This window comes from Myxocyprinus asiaticus, chromosome 33 (assembly GCF_019703515.2).
Source record: "Myxocyprinus asiaticus isolate MX2 ecotype Aquarium Trade chromosome 33, UBuf_Myxa_2, whole genome shotgun sequence".
In the NCBI taxonomy this organism is placed as follows: Eukaryota; Metazoa; Chordata; class Actinopteri; order Cypriniformes; family Catostomidae; genus Myxocyprinus; species Myxocyprinus asiaticus.
In genome coordinates this window covers 15,618,624-15,640,911 of record NC_059376.1, presented here as the reverse complement: position 1 = coordinate 15,640,911, position 22,288 = coordinate 15,618,624, and the positions used below count along the sequence as shown (strand labels likewise).

General features: G+C 36.6%; 1 protein-coding gene across 1 annotated transcript in view; it reads left to right on the top strand.

Annotated features, from left to right (window-relative positions):
• The first annotated feature begins 2,084 nt into the window (after positions 1 to 2,084).
• LOC127424528 (transmembrane protein 132C-like) overlaps positions 2,085 to 22,288 on the top strand; it is a 363,330-nt gene continuing 343,126 nt past the window's right edge. The window contains exon 1 of the mRNA XM_051669844.1: positions 2,085 to 2,226. Within this exon, the coding sequence (XP_051525804.1) occupies positions 2,151 to 2,226 (76 nt within the window). The 5' untranslated portion in view covers positions 2,085 to 2,150. The remainder of the gene's footprint in view (positions 2,227 to 22,288) is intronic.

Sequence of the window (22,288 nt, the reverse complement as noted above, 5' to 3'; positions counted from 1 at the left end):
TGAGCCCACGTTTAGTCTCTGTTCAAGGCTTCTCAAATGATACGATGACAGTATGATGACGGGAAAGTGGGGTATCTTGTCAGGTCTGTCTGTTTCTGTGGTATGCGCTTTCTTCTGTAAGAAGGTATATTATAAATGGTGGAGTGGCAGCTAAAGGTGTTGCACGCAGGAAGCTGTTGAGTGTCTTGCTGAAGATGCATTCTTTTCTCTTTCTTTTTCCTTCAGAGGCAGTCATCACTTACGTAAGTGTGTCTTTTTCAGATGTGTATTTTTGCATCTTATGCTCTCAATGACAAGGAACCAAATGGCGACAAACTATTACTGTAGAAACGCCTATTTCCTCGATACTTTATGATTTAAAGACTTGGAAAAAGACTAGAAATTCAGCTGTGTTATGTACTATAATCTTGTTAACCGCACTGAGCTGAAGCTGAGAAATGCGGAGGTGTTGGCTGATTGATGCATGAACATAAACTCAGTTTTAGACTGCCTGACAGTCCTGATGGATGCATTTTATAATCATTCAAATAAATCTGATTAAACCTTTTGTGAAATGCAAACACAGTACAAAAACTTTCTGCGGCAGCCTACTAAACCTAAACCTTACACGCAGCATTAATGTCAGAAACTAATCAAAGCTTGTAAATTCTTGTTGGCATACCACCCCTCAATGATTTCCAAAATGCCAAATGAAAATACCAGACAGACTGACTGAAGACAATATGCAGACTTAAAATCATGTAATATCCCAATTCAAATCATTTCTGAATTAGACATGCAACTCATCTATCGAGAATAAACTATACAATTAAGCCTGTTATCTGTTTAGGTCATTTGTCAACAAAATACACAAAATTTTCTCACTATGTCTGTTTGAATGCCTTTTCCTTCCTTTTACTTTTCTGCTTACACCCCCAACATTCACTGACGTAAGTCAATGCTATGCCCACAAGGGGTCGCTGTTGCTTTGCAGTGATTACAATATGATTTGCAACGCTCCTCTATTTGGCACTCAATAACGATTGTGATGTACGTGGAAATGAACTTCTGTTATACCAAATGTATTTTTTGTTGCATGTTTGATAATGTATTTGATGATAAACTATTAAAACCATAAACTATTAAGAAAATAAATCGTGTCTCCAACTTTCCCTTCCTTCCTTAAAATAATAATAATAATAATAATAATAATAATAATAATAATAATAATAATACTATTTAAAACACTTTTGTCAAACACACGCAGATCTTGCAGTTTTGGAGCTATTTGAATGCTCTGATAGGTTGATATGCAGCTTTGTATAAATAGTACGGGGACCCCTTGATCGTGGATGTGGTGCTTCAGGTGATGCTTTAACCATGTACCTCAGTTTGCTCTTGCCAGTCAGTATCTGCGCTGGAGTGTAGAGGACAGCTTGACGCAGGGACCTCTTCAAACCCACATGCAAATTGTCGTATGAGCGATTTTTTCCCGTAACATTAGAAGAATCTTCTGAGGAAGGAAACCATCGTAATAATATTATTTTTCATCCGTGGAGGTTATTTTAAGCGAGACTGAAGATATGGAAAGCGCAAATCATGCAGTCGTGCTCTCAAGCAACTTTTAGGATGTGCACGATAATTCCGCATTAGAGGATGCGCGTGCGAATGCAGTGGAGACCGAGATCTTGCTTTACGCATCACACACACACATCGGGGGGGAAATCCCACAGAAACGCTTCCAAACCAGCCAGACTTTACTAGAAAGACAGAAGTATCCAGTACCGAAATACTGCACACTGATTTGCGGAGAAGAGAGTTGAATAAAACGACGCGTGAGGGAAATATTTCGGATGCGCGAAAAACAATATTTGTGACGGATCTGTCGCGCAACGAGAAGACACATCTGTTTTAATCACGACAGGGCGTATTAATTTGAATATGCGTTTTTGGATGCTCGGACACTTTGTAACCCGAATTAAAGTAAACCGAGCCCGCTGTTAGCTGAAGAACATGGACCATGAACACGTCTGGATTTCATCTAAGTGAGATATTGGAACTTACTTGAGCAAATTTTGTCATCATCTCTCCGGATAGCGCTTTAAGGGAGCCCGCAGGTCTCCTCTCGTGGCCCTTTTCACTTTTACTGCCCTTCTGTGTGGTCCAGTAAGATGGAAGTTTCTGTTCAGGCGAAAGCAAACATGTTGCGGCTCCATACTCTGCATTTCATTTTAATGCTTCTGAGAGGTAAGTTAAGATATGTTCTGTCGTTTTGGTCACCTGCACCACTCTTCATTCCATGGCACCGTCTTATACTGTAATATACGATTTATTGCACCTGCTGCGTGGGGTTTCCCCAATGTAACCTTTGATATGAAAAAAAAAAAAAAAAAAAAAACATAGTTTAAGTCCACAAGCTGCCCTGCGGATGGTGACTGAATCTTGTCTGTTGGATGTGTGGTATTATGAACCTCTTGTGAGACCATTTGGGCTGCAACTGGGGGATTCAAACGCCTTTAAAATCTTTCTGTCCCCTCCCCCCTTACCACACACTCTTGCACTAGTAGTAGGCGACTCTGGTAGCTTTTCATTCACTCATCATTTGAAGCATCTCAGTTCATAAGTCCAGTGGTCAAGCAAAACTGCCTCAGTAGGGTACAACAGGGCTAAAGTTACCCGGGGGTTAAAAGGCACCTGTGATTTTATTTCCCCCCAACACACTAAAAAGCAACAAAAAAACTACCACAGCACTTTCCTAGACACTTGTTTGTCACTATGACCTGCAAAATTCACAATGAGATCATTAGCTAGGTAGATTACATCTGAATTGTAATCTGGTAGGCTACTGATTACAAATTGCATGTCCAAAATTGTAGTCAGTAATGTCATCTCTTGGATTACATTTTTAAAATAATCTAATTTGCTTTTGGATCACTTCTGGATTACTTCTGACTGTATTTTTGTTTATTTAAAGTAAATGCATTTGAAGAGAATAAACTTGTACCATTTTGCTTAAATGCATATAGAAAACTTACTTAATGGACCAGAATATGAGAATTGATATGATTGTATTGTATGTGTTTTTCTCACTATTTGTCTGTCTGAGTGAAATGTAAAAAAAACACTTAAAATGTTCTTACTCTGGCAATTTTGGCATTACACATGCCATCTATGCATGGAAACTGATTAGATATTTTTGTGAATCAACATCATAAAAAAAGTCTCAAAAGTTGTCACAAAAGCAAAAGTGCATTTATAAACATTTTTAAAACCGAGTACAAAAGTAATTTGTGAAACTAAAACTAACTTTACAGTACTAATGCTATTGGTTCAGAATTTATGTGTGGATTCCGCTCCATCTTCAATGTAATTATGGCTGGTGGCTAGTATTGGGTCTGTGTGTGCAGTTTAATTATCACATTTATTTTTAAAACAAAATACTTGTTTTTCATTTTTCAATTTTGTTCAAGTGATTAAACCAAAAGTTTTTCCAATATGTCCAATAAGTGAAAGTATAGTATTTGGGGTAAAAAGGATAGTACGAAGGGGCTAAAGGCCCACCATAAAACACATTGTTTTTCATAAGTATGGTGAAAAGATTTATGTAGAATGTTCAAAGTGGGCTTGCATTGATAGAGACTATCACAATGGAGAATAATTTGCTTAAAGGTGATTGATGATAACGGTGATTGAAATGAACAGGAAATGTTGCATCCTTTTCTGTAGTGGTCATTTTTTAAGCATTATCTTAATTTATTACTTAAAAAAGCATCTTGCTGTTTCAAATGTATTCGCATAAATTGACAAATTTTACTCTATTACTTTTGCCCTACACTACAGTACATCATTATAACCTAATATCACTTTTGCCACATTGTTCCCTACAGTATGTTTTGGATAAATTGAAATACAGCCATATGACCTCATTACGGGGAAAGCACCACTAAACTAAAATAAATGCACCAAACAATTTTAACGGCAGCAAGTGCAAACTATATACAATTAGTGAAAGTGCTGTAAGATGTTTGTTACACTGTAAAAAGTGAAAATGCACAGTTGCTACCTTAGGGAGCTATTTTCACCTGATCTAACCCTTAAAAATGAGTTTTGTTGGTGTAACCTGTGTAGTCTGGTTCAGTGATTCAGTCATATTAAATACTATTTTTGACTTGAGTACAACCAATTAACCTAGGTGTTAAAGAGCACCTATTATGGTTTTTCAAATATTATCTTTCATATAGTGTGTTATATAGCTGTTTGTGAATGTAAAAAAGCCTGCAAAGTTTCAAAAATCAAAGTGCACAATACATTTTTATTGAGTTATTGACACCCTAAAGAAAGAACCGATTTTGAACGCCTGAAACAAGTCGTTAGTAATTCCAGACTTACTTCCTTAACTAACCTATGTAATTTGGTAACAAAAAACCTGCCTCTGATCTGTTTACTAACTCACGTTATTGTCAAACTTCATATAAACTTACCACAGAGAAACGTCCTGTTCTCGTCGTGCTTGCGATGGTGGTTCGGGTTGATCTTCTGATGTATCACTGTCGGACTCGGGCTCAAATTGGTAAGGTAAAACAGAAATTTTTTAAAGACAGAGCTGAAACTCAGATATGGTAGTGGGCGTTTCCTTTCCGACACGCGCTGTATGCGGTAGACCAATCACAACAGACTGGGACATCTGACCAATCAGAGCAGAGTAGGCTCTCTGAAAGGAGGAGTTTAGAATGAATCCTTTAGAACGGATCATCGAAGGAGTCGTTTTTGACACGGGGAAAAAAAGGTAATGCTGCAATTTAAATTATAAGCAAATTAAAGTGTTTTTTCACCTTGGATGGATGTAAATCTATTGTATGACACCTTTAAAACAAAATTAGGCACTTTTAAAATCCATAATAGGTGCACTTTAACAAATGAAGCACATTTTGTTTAGTGAAGTTTAGTGTCAAGCATAATTTAGCCTATAAGTTACCTGACAAAATTATTTTACAGTATAATATACAGTGCCTCTGGGTTGTTTGCCTAACTTTACTTGCGGATGGTTTGGAAGGGAGGCACACTGGGGTCCTGGCAAGCACAGCATTCTGTCTGGATGCTTATGGTTTGGTTGATTATCTTTATCTGACTGTTGAGGACCAAATGTTCTGCTGAAAAATTGTTCCATGCTAAGAGAGGTCAGTGGAGCTTTGTATTGTTCAGGTGTGGGGGCAGAGATGGGCAGTTCAAATTACTTATGCCCTTATACCCTTCTGTAAATCTAGAGCACTCTTGTACACTGGGTAGCATTTGGAAATTATGTTAAATGGGCAAAACCACAATATTAGGATTCTATAAGGGAAGGCCACTCTTTTCACTCGACGTCTTTCTCCCTTATTCCTTGCTTTCTTTTATTGTCTCTCTGTCTTTCTCTCTTGGCTTTCCTCCTCCCCCTCCCTCTGTACCTCAGTGGTCTTTTCTTGCGAGAGAACATGTTGTAGTTAGTGCTGTGATGACCTTGGAATTTTACGGGTCTTTGAGCTTGATGTTCAGCAGGCCCACACATTACTCATTGTGTTTTAAACTTTGAGAAAAAGAAGCGGATTGATTCATAATTAGGTTGGAGAGATGTATGAGAAGTTTTTATAGCACCACAGAGCCACAGTTACACTTTTGGGTGAATTCAACCTACAAATGGCTAATTTACAGTATAGTTGACTCTGCAGATTAAGCTGGGATACAAAAATATTTTTTAACATTGAAAATATTACACACATCAGCTTTAATGCAAATCATTTAGTTTCAATTAAAATTTTGGCAGAATATTGCAAATTTTAGAATACTTGGTAAGTACCAAGAACTGTCTAATATATGCACACCTACTGTGCAAGTTATTACATCACTACATCAGAACAGCAGTCAGTGATGTGGTTCTTTATGTTCACTCTTTTGCCAGAGCTTCTTCTGTGAAGAATGGTTAAAAATGAACTGAAATCTTTGATGTATTATGTCACATCAGAGTAATTACATGTAGCATTATGCCTAAGAAATGTAGAAATTGAGTTCAGCATCCAAAAAAGAGCATGTCATGGGCAAGACTTCATTTGTTAACTGACTAGTTCTTAACAAAGACTTTTGTGTTCCTTTACCACATCAATACTTGATGTGGTAAAGGAACACAATTTGACTTTAGCTTATTTACCTGATTTCCATTCAGGTTTCCCTAGCTGTTGTCTAAAGAATGTTGGAAATGGATATGACAGTTTTCATATGTCATAAATATAATAGGTCAGCAAACTGTAAGAATCACAACATCTACCTGTCATTCCAGCCTGACGACCCCGCTGTCTCAGCTTGTATCTCTGCCTGCCTTTCGGAGATCTCGGCAAGCATAAAGGAACATAGGTCACTATGATTTCCGCAATGCAGAAAACACAGAGGATATTGTGGAATCCAGTCATAAAAACTGAATTAACCATTAAACTTGGAATGTCACGGAATTTGACATTAGGGATAAAATGAATGTATAAATGCATAAGCAATCAAATTAAAATCATAGTATCTCTTAGTATGATGATTAAAGCACAGAAGGCTGTGATTTAATTACATAAAAATATAGTATGCATGTGCTATGCTTCAAAATGTGTGAAGCCAGCCGCACATACACTTAACACCCCATCATGATCATCACACACACTCTTTGTGTGTGCATAGAAGACAAAGAACAGAGCAATTATGCTATATACTTTTGCAATGTATTTATATAATTAAATCACAGACTTTTGTGTTTTAAAAAGCGAACTGCTGATCCGGAGATGTGAAGCTGTCGTCAAAAACATACAAACCGAAAGTGCTTCATCCAATTTTATGACAAAATAAAAGCTAAATTTAACAAGACCCGTGGGGAAAAAAAAGTGCCAGAAAAATATTACTACTGTATATTAAAATGTAATATTCAATGTAGCAATAATAGGCTAATAATTAATAATTAATTATTATATTATATTTAAGCAATACCTCACATGCTTTCAATACTTGCTCATGATCTGCTGTGCAGCACTGTATTTGACAAAAAGAAAAGAAAAGAATTTGATATAAATTTGATAAAAAACAATGCAATGTATGTTGAAAAGTAATTGCTCTGTTTTCATTTGATTCAAATTAGATTAATTCAAGACAGTTTTTTGATTATAAAATTAAATTAATACACGGAATTCAGAAAAAATAAAACAGATTTCATAGGGCCCGAGGAATGCCACCTTCAGCTCAACCTTGCCAAGACAGAGCTCCTTGTGATCCAAACTACTGCACTAATGCCAACGAGGACAGCCTGGAACCTGGGAGTGGTGGTTGATGAGCAGCTTAACTTCACCGGCTACATCTCATCATCTGCCCGGTTTTGCAAGTTCACACTTTACAACATCGGGAGTAGTGCAGTTTCTGGTCCAAACTCTAGTCGTTTCAAGATTTAACTACTTTAATGCTCTGTTGGTTGGCCTCCCAGCTAGTGCGATTAAGCCACTGCAGATGGTCCAGTATGCGACAGCGCGTCTGGCCTTCAATCAACCAAAGAGTGTCACAGTCTCGGTGAGTCCGCCAGTTTGTTCCATTGTGGTTATGTTCTCTTCATGTGTTTCAGGTGCCGCATTTCCATGGGAACCCTGATTGTTTCCATGGGAACGCTGATCATGCCAACATTCAGCTGATGAGCGGCACCTGACCATGGTTTGTTTTCTGCCTATATTTATCCCACTCTGTTTTGTGTTCATTACTAGATTGTTGTTGTGTGTTTAGTTACTCACCACTCTCTCTCTGCCCTAGTCGGTCCTATTACGTGTTTTTTGTGTTGGTTGCCTGTCTTTGCTGTAGCGCCCGAATTGTGGTTACCTTCCTGTTGGTTGCATCGCTCGCCTTGACCCTTCACCTGAGTGTTCCTCATAGGTTACCCCTCTTCACTGGCTCTGCTCTTCACACTACCACGACGCACACAAACCTACAAACACAATATCCTTCAGAGGATTCCTTGCGGATCTGCGCTCCACACTACCACAAATCACACAAACCTACGAACACACTCTCCATCTCCACGCTGCAGTCAGTGCTGGGTCTCCATCGTGCTTCACCAGTTAAAAATATAATAAGGTCTGTTACTTTGTTTTCGCACTTGGATCTCTGGTCTCATCCTTGACAAAGGGGGCTCATGTCACTGCCCCCCCCCCCCCCCCACACACACTTGATTTCACTCCACTGCCTACCTGTAGCTACCCTAATACAAGGCTTTGACTTAGGCCTTCAGGAAAGCCAATGGAAGTGCACCCTCTTAATTCAGTTTACTCCTCCAGGTCTATGTCCCCACTCTCTGCGGTCAATAAATGAGCGGTGCCTGGTGGTCCCATTGCAACAAAGCACAAAGTTGCTCTCCAGATCATTCATATTCTCTGTTCCTCAGTGGTGGAATGAGCTGCCAACCTCCACCTGATCTGCTTAAACCATCTTAATATTCAAGAAACAGCTGAAGACGCATCTCCTCCATGAGTACTTAACCAGTCAACACTAATGCCACTTACTATTTTATTATTTAATGGACAATGAAAAAATAAACCTTTCCTTGTCTGTCTCTTTCTTCTGTGCTACCTTCTATACTTCTCTAGCTACTCTGGGAACTTGGCAGTGCTATACTGCAGATATTGTTGACTTTTGCATGACAAATTGCTTATGTTCCATATTTGAAAGTTACTTTGAATAAAAGTGTCTACTAAATGTCTAAATGTAAATTATAGTGAGCATGAAATCAACTGTAAATTATGTCATGATCTCAGCTACACAAGTTTAGCAAAGCCATCTATAAAAAGCAGTTTTACTTAGACCTTTAGTGGAGTGCTTTTTTATTGAGGTATGAAATACCTGTTTGCTAAAAAGAGGTTTGAGTTACAGTAATACATCACTTATTATTATTATTAAGTCATCTGGTACTTTGTGGTCTTTTAGTGCTGACCTCCAAAGGCAAAGCAGAGTATTTTTGAGCTAAATGAATAATGATGCTGTTTTCACCATAGAATGACATTCAGTAATGTAATTTCACATAATGAAGAATCGTTATAGTAAAATTATTTGTCATTCATTGAAAAAAGAGAAAATTAGTCCCTTATTTAGTGTACAGATTTCTGTGGGCCACATGCATAACATATTGCATTGTCTTAAAAAGTAATGTTTGTGTATGCAAACACAGCAGAATCAGCATGCACACAAAAATAAATCAGATTTACAAATATTACACACTGTATACCATGCATTGCGCACAGTACAGTTTATGACTCTTAGTTTGCATAAGATTATGCACTTTACATGCACAAGCTTTTGGCACCATATGAAATAACTATAAATGGATAATAAAACACATGCTTTGAATATTCATGATCTTATATGCAAATACATATGGCCTTGTTTCTACATGAATTGGTATGTAGGAAAAATGTAATAACCAAGGAAGAGAGTCTAAAAAAAACAAACTTTAAAATGCAGTTTTTTTTTATTTTATTTTTTTTTTACTTTTTTAAAGTTATTTTTGTTGAAGTAAAAGCCTGAAGACATTATTTTTGCTGGTATCTCTTTATTAGTGTTTCGAATAAAAGAGAGAATGCTGAGTGGCAGCAAGTTACAGCGGCTGCCAACATAGGTACTTCAGTACAGGTACAGGGATGAACAAAAATGGTCCATAGAAAATTTTACTTTTCAGCTCTTTACTTTATTTTATTTATTTATTTATTTTACATTTTAGAGATGACTGAAAATCATGCTAAGAAAAAGAAAGGCCAGTGTGATCAATAAATGTCATGAGCTGGACTCAAACTTTTGTTGCCCATATGAGCACCACAGCCCAATATGTCAAAATCATGCATGCTAATTATTAGGCCACAACTCTAACTTCACCTGCAAATATACGCCAAACACACGCTCATGGAGAAATCGTACGGATTCGTTCAAGTTGGCTAAATTGCGGCTAAATCATATGTAATTATATGAGTTGGGACATACCAATTCGCACAACTTTTACACCAGCCAATCAGGTGACTCTCCCAAATCTCCTTAAATGTGACAGTTACTTTCTTCTATCATACACAACATACTCTTTACTCTTCAAATCATCCTTACAGACTCTACTGTATGGTAAGGTTTAGATATTGGGTTTGGGTTAGGTCATAAAATTAATAAGCATGTACACAGCGTCTAACACTGGGAACTTTCACTTACTTCCACATTACACATCCGGGGACTTGCACGTCTACAATTCGTACAAATTCAAATTAATGAACTTGTATGATTGCATGTAAGTTAAAATTTACAGTAGAAATTGCATTGCACATTTTTCAAACCTCACAAAAAACACAACTTCCATGCACAGTTGGAGCTTGAAGTTAGTTAACAACATTACCACTAGATAAAATATATGTTGGTCAAAGATATTTGGACCTTATTTTCTTTGCTTTCTATTACCAATAGAGAAATGATTTCCTATTAATGCTTTTATTGAGTGAATGGAGTTTTGTGCCATTCAGTTGTACTTGAACTAGCTAGTGCTGCAAGTAACATTTTGTATTGGTGAATTTGAAAAGTGCTCATGTGTGCACTTGCTAGTGCGTGAACAAAAGTTTGTGCAACTGCACACTTTGTCTTACCAAGTTTGTTTTTGTTAATGATGTATGCAAAGTAAATAGTGTACTGTATGATCAGTCCCCTAAAATCAACCAATTCTATGTGCTAGTGCAGATTACCTTATCTGTTTCTTAATTGATTTTGGCAATTTTATATTTCCTATTATCTCTTGCAGAGGTTCTTGCATTAAATTCTAAACAACAGGAGACCAGACGTTTGACCTGGCATAAAATATATACTTTTAAATGTAATATTACCAGTGACAAAACATCTTGTAAATTAAATATTACCAGTGACAAAAAAGATTGGCAAACCTAACTTCCCATGATGTTATCCCCTATCCTGGTGGAAATCAGCCCAACCACAGCTAACATATACATTATGTATGAACCTCAGAATGTGAAGTGTTAGTAGAAAACAAAGTTATATATTTAAAAATATATATATATATAAAAAAAATAAAAATAAAAAAAAAAGGTTTCTATTTCTTTATCATTCAAGTGTGAGCATAGAAAATGTTGCTTACATAGGAGCATTGCAATAATCAGCACAACATTCTGAAAAGAAAACTGAAGGCAGAATGACATTTATATACTCTATAAAAATTATATACACTAAAAAATGTGCTTCATGTGGTAACATCTAAATTGACTGTTTTTTTTTTTTTTCAACTAAAAAATATTATTTAACATGACTGACTCAACCTGACTACATTAGGTTACTTCATTAAAAAAAATAAAAATAAGAGTTATATCAGGTAGAAATAGCTCCTTATAGGGATAGTTCACCCAAAAATGAAAATTATCTCATGATTTACTCACCCTCATCTCATTCCAGATGTGTATGACTTTCTTCTTCTGCAGAACACAAATTAAGATTTTTAGAAGAATATTTCAGCTCTGTAGGTCCTCACAATGTAAGTGAATGGGTGCCAAAAATCCACATAAAGGGAGCATACAAGTAAGCCATGTGATTCTATTGGATAATTTTATAACTTCTAAAGCAATATGATAGGTGTGGGCGAGAAACAGATCAATATTTAAGTAAATTCTCCTCCCTGCCCAGTAGGGGGCAATAAACACAAATAATGTGAATCACAAAAACAGAAGAAGGAGAAAGTGAAAGTGAAGTAAAAATGACTTAAATATTGATCTGTTTCTCACCCATACCTATCATATAACTTCTAAAGATATGGATTTAACCACCAGAGTCATATGGAGGATTTTTATGTTGCCCCTTTTGTGGATTTTGGAGCTTCAGAATTTTAGCACCAATTCACATGCATTGTATGGACCAAAAGAGCTGAAATAATCTTCTAAAAATCTTTGTATGTGTTCAGCAAAATAAAGAAAATCATACACATCTGAGATGGCATGAGGGTGAGTAAATGATGAGAGAATTTTCATTTTTGGGTGAACTAACCCTTCAACGTAGTTTACTACTTTTTACATTGTATGTTAGCAGTCTACTACTAATGCACTTTTGCGGGAATATGGACCGGGCGGTGCTCTGGGGGCCTCCAAAGCCTAAGACAGCACAGCCAGAGACTGCCAAAGGAAGCTGAAAACCAATGCCCTCAGTGCAAACACCATGATTTGACCACTAGGGCCCTTGGGCCCCACAACACATACAGCACTTGCTAAATGCTTGGGCCTCTCAGTGCATACAGTGCAGACTGAGCACTCTGCGAGGGGTGCTTTCAAAGACGTGTGCCCCATTAGTGCATGTTCTGTGCTGACTCCATGTTTGAGCTGTCTGCTGGACAGTGTAAAAATAGGTGTCTTCTGTTGCTGCGTGTGTTAAACAGTAAATGCATTTAACACATTTAAGCATAAACTTGTTATTCACATATAAAAGATGATGTGCACCCATAATGTTCCTCTCTTCTCTGTGAGTCATTCTCTACTTCTTGCTTGAAAGGTACTGAAGCATGTAGTTTTATACACTAAAAAGCATGTTCAGTGGTTAGGTGTTTGTCTCACCTGGGAACAAAACCAGCCATTCTGCTCTCGCTGCCTCATTACACCAGAGCTGCTCTACTGCCCACTGAGATTAGAGGACTACTGGCAGAGATTTTAACATCAAAATGCATTTTATGAAAGCCAGCCTACAATTAAGAGTAACTGAACGGAGATTTTTTTTTAACATTTTTAACAACTTCAGATTGATGTCCAGCAATGCCTTTCAACCCTGGAATTCAAATTACAATAACAAAGTGGCTGATGTTCTGCTTTCCCTATTGAAAGCTTTAAGGCCAGAAACATACTCTACACAAGTACAAAAAATGCAGATGTATCCTCTTGAACATACTTAACATGTGCTCTTGTTTTCCTCTGCTGGTAACAAACGTCAGTACTGATGGGGGCAATAGAAATCCCTTCAAATGTCTGTGCCATTAAACTAAATGTTTTATTTTTAATTTTATTATCCATGACTGTATTTGACCTGAAAGAGAAAACTGATAGTCTGGAATATTTCAGAATGCAGTGACAAACAAACTTGAGCTTGTGTAGCTAGAAGTGTGAATGTTCATGTACTAGCGTAGAGAGTGTTTATGGCCTAAAACCTATTTTTCATGCAATTTCAACTTTAACAATGTGTCTGTTGAACTTTCAAAGCATCCGCCAATGATTCAGAGACAATGTAGATAATGTATCATTACATAGACGATGACAGAAGTTAAATCGAAACCAGACGTTAATTGCAGTGCTTTTCATATGGAGGTCAAAGTGGAACATGAGTGATGAGTTGAAGTCCAGACACCAACATGTGGAAGCCCCTTCAGAGTTCAGATTGTTAAGATGCAATCTAATAGAAATTGTTACACTTGACAGAGTGTAAATTTGTCCTTTTTTCTGCTAGAATTATGGCTCAACAACATTTTGGAAAAAATAAAGTTAAATCATCAGAAAGATTTGGCATGTTAATGTGAGTAATGTGAGACATATTGATAGGATATTGGTCTCGGCCAGTGATTAAATTGAAACCTTCGATTCCAAAAAAAAAAAAAAAAAAAAAAGCTTGTTTGTCAATCTGTTACATTTCTTGTGTTCTCCAATGCATTTTTTTTTTTTTTTTGTTTGATCCATTTGACAAATTCAATCTCTAATTAGCGAGTGTACTTGTTCAAAAATATTTCAAACTCATTATGCTTTGGTCAAGTTGCAGAAGTTGGTAGAGGCAGCATATACAAGAGCAGCACGAGACAGCAAGCCCCTGCATACAGACGCGCATTCCACGTTAGATCCCCTGAGGTGCAGTAGTGATCTAAGTTTATTAAAAAGCTGTAGTTATACAAGAAAAGGTTTTGAATCTGGAATCACTCGCATCCAAAGTGATCAAGACCACTCAGCCAACACACTGTAAAAGGTTTCACTGTTATTTCTATATTCATGTGTGTACTCCATTTTTGCTGATTCAGCATTATCTTTATTTTATTTTTATTTTTTGGGGAAACTTTTTTTTTTCTAGCAAATATACAGTGGGATTCACTATTGAAAATGCTTATTCATGCCGTAATGAAGAATTTTAAACTCATTATAATTTAATGCAAATGTTTTCATTACAATTTATATTGTCATAAAACAGTCTGAGTAAAAGGTAGTTGTGTAGGTGTTTGTTTCCCCTGTGAAGAACAATGTGCATTTACTTTTAAATTGTAACATAATTAGATATAAGTTTATCATGTTCTATAATATAACCACCAACCTAAGGCAAGAAAAAGGTAACTTGTCCCAGCTGTGATCTGATTTTCATTCAAATAAAATTATAAAATACATTTGATATTATTCTTAATTAAAAAAAAAAAAAAATTGCCATCTAATGTAAAACACTAAGCCAGATAGTACATGCATTTATGTATTTTCACAATTAAGTTGAATAATGACATAAATAATGACAGACAAATCAAATCAACAGAATGCCAGTTAAATTTATTCATCTGAAAGAAAAAAACTTCTTCTATGAATTAAATACTATACAGTCCTTTTAATAAATCCAAATGTTGACACTCATGTATTTCATTAAAACGTTATTATTTGAAAATTATTATTATTATTTTTTGGTGGTGCAACATATCCTGATTAGGGTTCCCCCAACTCTGAAATTCCAATTTAACCCCTGGTCTTGGTGGACTATATCTGCTAATGCTGCTGCGGACTTGCTACTGCTAGAAAATGCACAAACATACTGAGTTAGCATGTGGAGGAGCTGCTGCTGCTGAACATATAAACAAACATAAGACATGCTGCATCGAGCATTCATTACATGCTGCTGCACAATAGACATTATAAACAATCCCCATGTAGCAGATCCAGGCAGGTGGAAGCTGGGGAGGAGGTGGGTTTTAGAGAAAAACTTTAGCAGCGCATTGTAAAGAAACCAGCTTCAGCAAAAGTGATACATTTAAATGTTATAAAAGAGAAACTCAAGTTGATCAGCTACTGGATATGTCAGAGGACCAATTGGCTAACAGATCACAAGTCAAAGAACCCATGAAGTTGCATGGCTGAACTTTGGTCACTGAGCCTACTAAAGGAATGGTTGTGCAGCAGAATGTGCTGACTGCAGGGAGGCATTTACAGATAATTATAGTCAGTTAGTATAATCAATGTCAGGTCCTTCAACTAAGCAAGGTTGTTCACTCTTGATAAAACACTGAAAGTTAAAGAAACATACATAGGGTTGTTCGGTAATTAAGTTATTACTTCTTATGATGGTAGAGCTTGTTTTTTTGACAGGAATGACATTAGAGCATTGTTTTATTAAAAACAAAAGTGGAAACATGCAGTGTTTACTTTTAATAGCTATTTCTACCTGACCTAAACTTTGTTTGTTTGAGTTAGTTTAGTAAATATTAAAACCATCAATTACTTTCATTGGCGTTACCCAATATAGCAAGGTTGATTTTAACACCAGCTATTTGAGATGTTATTACATTAAAAAAAAAAATTGGTTACTTGACAAAACATATCTTACAGAGTGACAGAAATGTGACAAGAAAATCTACATTTCATCATAACATGAACACTTTGAAAGCATTAATTAATTAGCAATTTGACGAACTGATTTTCTATATAATTGTAAGTGCTACAAGTGATGGCTGACTGAAGGTTTGACATTATTAGGAAATGTTGTAGTGGTCTCAGAAAAAAAGCAGTAGTGCTTCGTAGTGGACAAAATGAATGTGTACTGGACAAAAGGGTGTAATGTTTAATGTGTGTGTGTTCATGTATTTCATGTCTTTTATTTTGGAAGTTTATTTCCTGTTTCATGTCATGTGTCCCTAGTCATGTGATTCCTGTTTTCCCTCCATGTTCATGTGTCTTGTTTTCATTGGTTTATTGGTTTATCAGTTCTGTTTGTTCATTGGTTATCTTTGTCATGTGTTCTCCCATGTCCATGTATTTAAGCCCTCATGTTTTCCATTGTCCTTTGTTAGGTATTATATATTTGGTAACATTGTCAGGTTCATGTCAGGTTCATGTCAGGTTCATGTCAGGTTCATGTCAGGTTCATGTCAGGTTCATGTCAGGTTCATGTCAGGTTCATGTTTATGTTTTTTTAGTTAATGTTTATAGTTAGGGTTCTTGGATATCACTTTTGTTTAATAAATTGCACTTGGATTCTTCAATTCACCGTCTTCATAATTGTCAGCACCAGTGCATCATTACAAAGGGCCCCATATGCTCTTTTATCCAGCCAATTAAATATTCTGACCAAATTATTATGCTTGAATGAGAGGACACAAGTTTGGAAGTTGAAAATTAAAATATAGACACCGATCAGCCACAACATTAAAACCACCTGCCTAATATTGTGTAGGTGCCGCCAAAACAGCGCCAACCCGCATCTCAGAATAGCATTCTGAGATGATATTCTTTTCACCACAATTGTAGAGAACGGTTATAAGCAGATCAGCAGTTACAGAAATACTCAAACCAGTCCGTCTGGCACCAACAATCATGCCATGGTCCAAATCACTGAGATAATTTTTTCCCCCCATTCTGATGGTTGATGTGAACATTAACTGAAGCTCCTGACCTGTATCTGCATGATTTTATGCACTGCACTGCTGCCACACGATTGGCTGATTCAGTAATCGCATGGATGATTGTTGGTGCCAGACAGGCTGGTTTGAGGATTTCAGTTTTTTGGAATGACTCTTTTCTTAAAATATGTTATTTGAGAAAACAATAGACAATATCAAGGCATTTCAGTAAATATTGGACTGGGCAAATTTTGGGTTTCTTTATTGTCAGGGCTTTATTTCACACTGTTTAGATATTTATATGTAGGATTTGTAGATAAAGATACAGAGGCTCACCACAGAAACTTGCATGTCCTCATTTGGTTTGTGTGTCTTTTTGCCATAAACCATAGCGGTAAACATGAGATGAGGTATTTTTTAATGAGTTACAGCAGTAGAGAAAGAAACTTTTCTGCTTATTCTGTCTGCTTTGTTTCCTCCTACTGTTTCCACTTGATTGCGAGATCTTACATCATTACACTGAAATTGTAGCTCATACCTAAAAGAGTTTATTGTAACCTGGACTTGATGTTATTCATGTTTCCAGGAGTGTTGGTTTTGTTTATGAGATGTTGCAGACATTCAATCAGAAATGAGCATAAATAATTCTGATTCAAAGTAATGGCCAGCATCAGCTAATCACTGCCAACTATGTTAAAATAGAATTTTAAATATAAATTCTGAATATGTGTACTGATTACCACTGTCCCATGTCTGCCAGCCATGTTGAGTGGTCCAAACATCATCTGCATCCTGAAACTGAACTTTTGGTTGGTATTAAGGAGTGAATGTACTCAGCTGCATAGGAAATCTATAGGATGCTCCCTTGCTCCCAATTTAATGAATGACTTAACCTCCAGTGTGCTGTCTGTCTGCACTGGTCTCAGAACAGTTCAAAATTCACCTTATTTTCACCCTACCTCCATGTATAAAGCCTCTGAAAGCAAAATGTTTCAGCTTTTGGATGAAATCATTGATTCTCAATGTGATAATGCACAGTAAATGTAGGATTTCGAAGGAAATGCGCTTAAGTACACATTAGCATACATTGTGTTTAGCAGCATAACTCAACACGATAAATGGCTCAAATTTTAAAAATGGCATTTCGAATTAAACTAGAAACTCTAATCTTTTGACTCAAACAGTTTTAAATGTAAAAACTTAATTAGGTTTCTTACCAGATGTAGATTTGTAGGCATTTGTCCCAAAGAAAAAGACCCTGTCTCAGTACTCCCACTTGCGGTCTTGACACTTAAGTGCTTGTGCAGGGGGCATCGAGAAAGTGTTCAAGACTGTCCCATGTCTAAAACATCGAAGCTCAGTGCACTTAACCCTCACTAAATCCACACTAGCCCGAATACTGCTTTGGGGCGTTCTTTCAGGCTAAGTGTATCCCAGAGGTCATCATGTTCAGGAGCTCACACCCTGCCTTCCCGAGCGATCAGCGTATTTTCGCCATGGTGACGTCAAGGAAAGCTTTTCAGCATAAGTTATTTATTATAATCAGATGAAACATATATTTATTTTTGTATATATTAATATGTTCAACATAAAGCACAATATACATAACGTTCACAACTGGTTGGGATGACTTAATAGCAGTATCATAATTACAAAATATATATGAGTAATGCTTTTTATTTGTTTTATGAAACCACATATTGATAAGTTGTGTAAAGTCATGTTTGGTTGTCTTATATAAATGACAAGCCAAATCATATATTTATTTACACTGATTTGTTGAACACGTGCTAAAACCGGTACTGTCTCCAGTGTTGCCAACTTAGCGACTTTGTCGCTAGATTTAGCGACTTTTATTCAAAAAAGCGCCTAACAACAAATCTAGTGACTTTTTGGACAACCCTTAGCTACCTTCCGTAGAAGAAAGTCGCCAGTACTGCCCCACGAGCATGTGGTCTTGCTTTCTTGCCCAGACTCGGAGGCACACCTCTCTCTGCGTCTACTCTGTTCAGTGAGACTGACAGAGAGAGAGAGGTGAGCAGGCGAGAAGACAGAGCACAGCAGCTGACATAGACGTGAATGAGCTGCGCATGTGCAAACAGCGTTGTCAAGGACCAATCACGAATCTGTATTGTTTGCTCCCTTTTGTTTTAAATTTAAAGAGTTTAATTTGACCGTTTATTTTTATTCTTTTCATGCACTTAATCACAAGAGATTTTTAGACAGTTGTTCATTCCTGTTTCTGAACTCTCTGAATTCAGACACTTACTTAGACAATAAAATAATGAATTTTTGTAAATATGCACATAGTGGTTTTGTTATGGCTGAGCTCTGTGTAAGAGAAAAGATAAGAAAGTTTCTGCCTTCTAACAGTCTCTCTGAGTGATTGATAGATATAGGGAATTAACAGGGTATTACAATATGTACGGTGAGCACAGAGAAGCAAACACATGTAAAGGGCGGACACTATGCAAAATGCAAATGAGACACGATGACGTCACGATATGCTAATTAGCATATGATGTCATCTAGCGACATTTAGCGACTTTTCGAGCAGGCTTTAGCTACTTTCCATTGAAACTAGTTAGCAACACTGACTGTCTCTTTAACAAAAAATGGCATTTCTCTAAACAGCGCCTTTAAATGAGCAAATGTTAACTAGAGAGGACTTGAATAGCTTTACCTCATCTGTGCGATGCATGATTAGAATTTTTGTAGTTGTTTTTGATCAACAGCTGACTGTAAAGAACAGAAAGGATATTAAAAGATACAGTATTCTATGCCAAATGGGTTGTGTGGATTTGTCCTTGAACACACATTACACGGTACAACTTTTACTCTCAACATGCTGTGAAAGGGTCTTGCTGCTGAACACTTAAAAAAGACTAATTGTACACAATTACTGGTGAGTGAAATGTAAACATTTACCAGTCAGTTGCCAAATATATTCACTTTAGTCACATAGCGTGAAATTTGGTTGCAAATGCAAGTGATTTCCTCTCATTGTAGTGGAGGGTTGCACAATGAGTGAAAGATCGATCTTGGGATTTAAGAATCGATACCGAGATCGTTCAAATGAAGATCACGATTAATCGGAAAAAATATATTTTTACCCACCCCTAAGCAGTAGCTATTACTGGATCACACTGGTTTATTTGTTATTTTTATGCAGTGTATTGAGAAACAAAGTAGAACGAAATGGCTTAAATGGCAATTATGCACAACACAAATTTACAGTTAAACATATTTTAATGTGCAAAGTATTGAAAATCAAATGACTAAAAATAAATAACTTTTACAATTATTTTCACACAATAAAACATTTAAAAAAAAAAATTCTTACATAATTTCTACAACACAATACACTTCCAACAACCAGTAGTGTCAGAAATGAAAAGATGGGTAAACTATTCTGTTATTTATTACTTTTAGTAGGCTATAACAATCACCCCTACCAACAACAATCAGTCTTCTGTGTGCAACTACAAAATTAGCTATCGCAACTGGGACCAATATCGTTAAGTCTATGAGTGTCCAACAGTCTTCACGTCTACTTGCACACTGTGGCCAAACACCGGAAATACGTAAGACAAGTGGGTAAGTAGGCAAATGGGGGTATTGGGACAGGGCCAAAATCTGCTGGATTGCAGCCATGTTGTTTTGTCACATAACTCTGCATGTTGAAAGTTTAACTCTTTACTGACAGCACAAAGTCTTCTGAACTCTGTGCTGTGAACTCTTCAAAAAAAAAAAAAAAAAAAAAATTGTGCTGTACATAACAGATTTGTGTTTGCACTGTACATAACAGATAACAGATTTGTATTAGATTGCACTACGTATGTGTATGTGTGTATGTATGTATGTGTGTGTCTGTGTGTGTATGTACGTATGTGTATAACTATTTTTTATTTTTTTATTATTATCTATGTCTTGCTGCTGTTTTTGTATTGTTTTTGTATTGTTGTGCACTGGAAGCTCCTGTCACCAAGACAAATTCCTTGTATGTGTAAGCATACTTGGCAATAAAGCTGATTCTGATTCTGATTCTGAGCTGTGATCAGTCATGTGTACGCGGGGTCACACGAGGTAATAATGCTGAAACAGGAGTTAGCCTCCACCAAACTGTTGTCTCAAACTTGAAAGAACAAAATCATATCAAATATCACATGCATAGAGTAGTGCTTAGGGACCGATTAAGATCGATTAGTGGACTAGACATTCAGGCAAAGCAACAACCAGTTGAGTTTGAAAATATGTAGTTTTGCTCATGCCTAGTAGTGTTAATATTTCACTGCTTTGCAACTACGGGTTCTATTCTGCAGTCTGGAACAATCCCAGACCATTTTTTCATCCTCTACCAAACTTTACAGTTAGATTCTGCATTTAGGCAAGTACTGTCAGCCTGCCAGATAGTTAAATGTGACGTGTAAATCATGACACTCCAGAAAGCATGTTTCTACTGATCTCAGGCTTGTGTGCATCTGTTTGCCCACAGAAACCCATTTAATGAAGCCCCCAACGAACATCTCTTGTGCTGATATTGGTTTCAGAAGCACTTTGGAACTTGGTAGCGAGTGCTGAATTGGAGAATGGATGATGTTTACACACTGAGCTGTGCTGAGCTGTTGTTGCTCCCAGTATGTGTACTTACACAGTAACAGAACTTGCAGCTGACTGGAGCAGCTCATGCTGTACTGAAATGTAACAAACTGAAAAGATGGTGTGCTTCATGGTGCCATGTTAAAAATCACAAAAATGTTAGTTACATTATATAGACCATTTAAAGAATAAACAATAACAAAGGAATCTAAAGGAATTCGAAAACTACTGCGCATGTCTGGCCTGGAAACATTTCCGGTAACAGCAATTTCATAACCCAGAACAGTCAAAATAAAATGACTAGCGCATACTTTTAGAGCCTAGCTAAAACAGAACAAACAAGATACTGTATGTGCAAAGACTGAAAATAAACAATAAGGTGTCATTACTGGATCCTTTAAATAAGACTCTGAGTCAACAAATTTTCTCAAAGAGCATCAAACGTTTACCTGAAGTGATCCAGAGGTGTTGTTGATACTGAGCGCGTCTATGCAGGAGAGGTGATGAAAGTCTATCGTAGTTAATTTTCTCACAATTCTTTCCTCAGCAGAAAGGTCGGGAACATTGGATTGCTCCTATTATTATCAATGCAGTTGTTAACACTGTAAGCATGTGACTTGCAGACACTGTAAGGTTTTATTTTTATTATTAAAAAAAAGCTTTCCTTGTGTCTATCTTTCTTCTTCGTTATGTTCTATACTACTTCAGCTACTCTGCAAATTTGGCAGTGTGAAACAATAGATATTGTTGAGTTTTGGATGAAAAATATACTCATTTTATTTCTCATTTGTATGTCACTTTGTATAAAGTCGTCTGCTAAATGACTAAATGTAAATGTAAATGACTTTGCAGCTTAATTCATTACAATGGGAGCGATCTATTGTCACTTTTAAAGCCTGTAAAGAAACACCCTGAATGAACTAGCTAGCTAAACTCTACCTATCTTACTATCAGTTGGCCAAATTTTCGTTCATCTACCATGTGTGCTACTGTAAAGTCATTAGTACTGCACATATCCAGCCGTCTCACACCACTGCTGAGGTTCATGCATCCATTTGTGCTTTTTCGCAAATCTAAACACTTTAATTT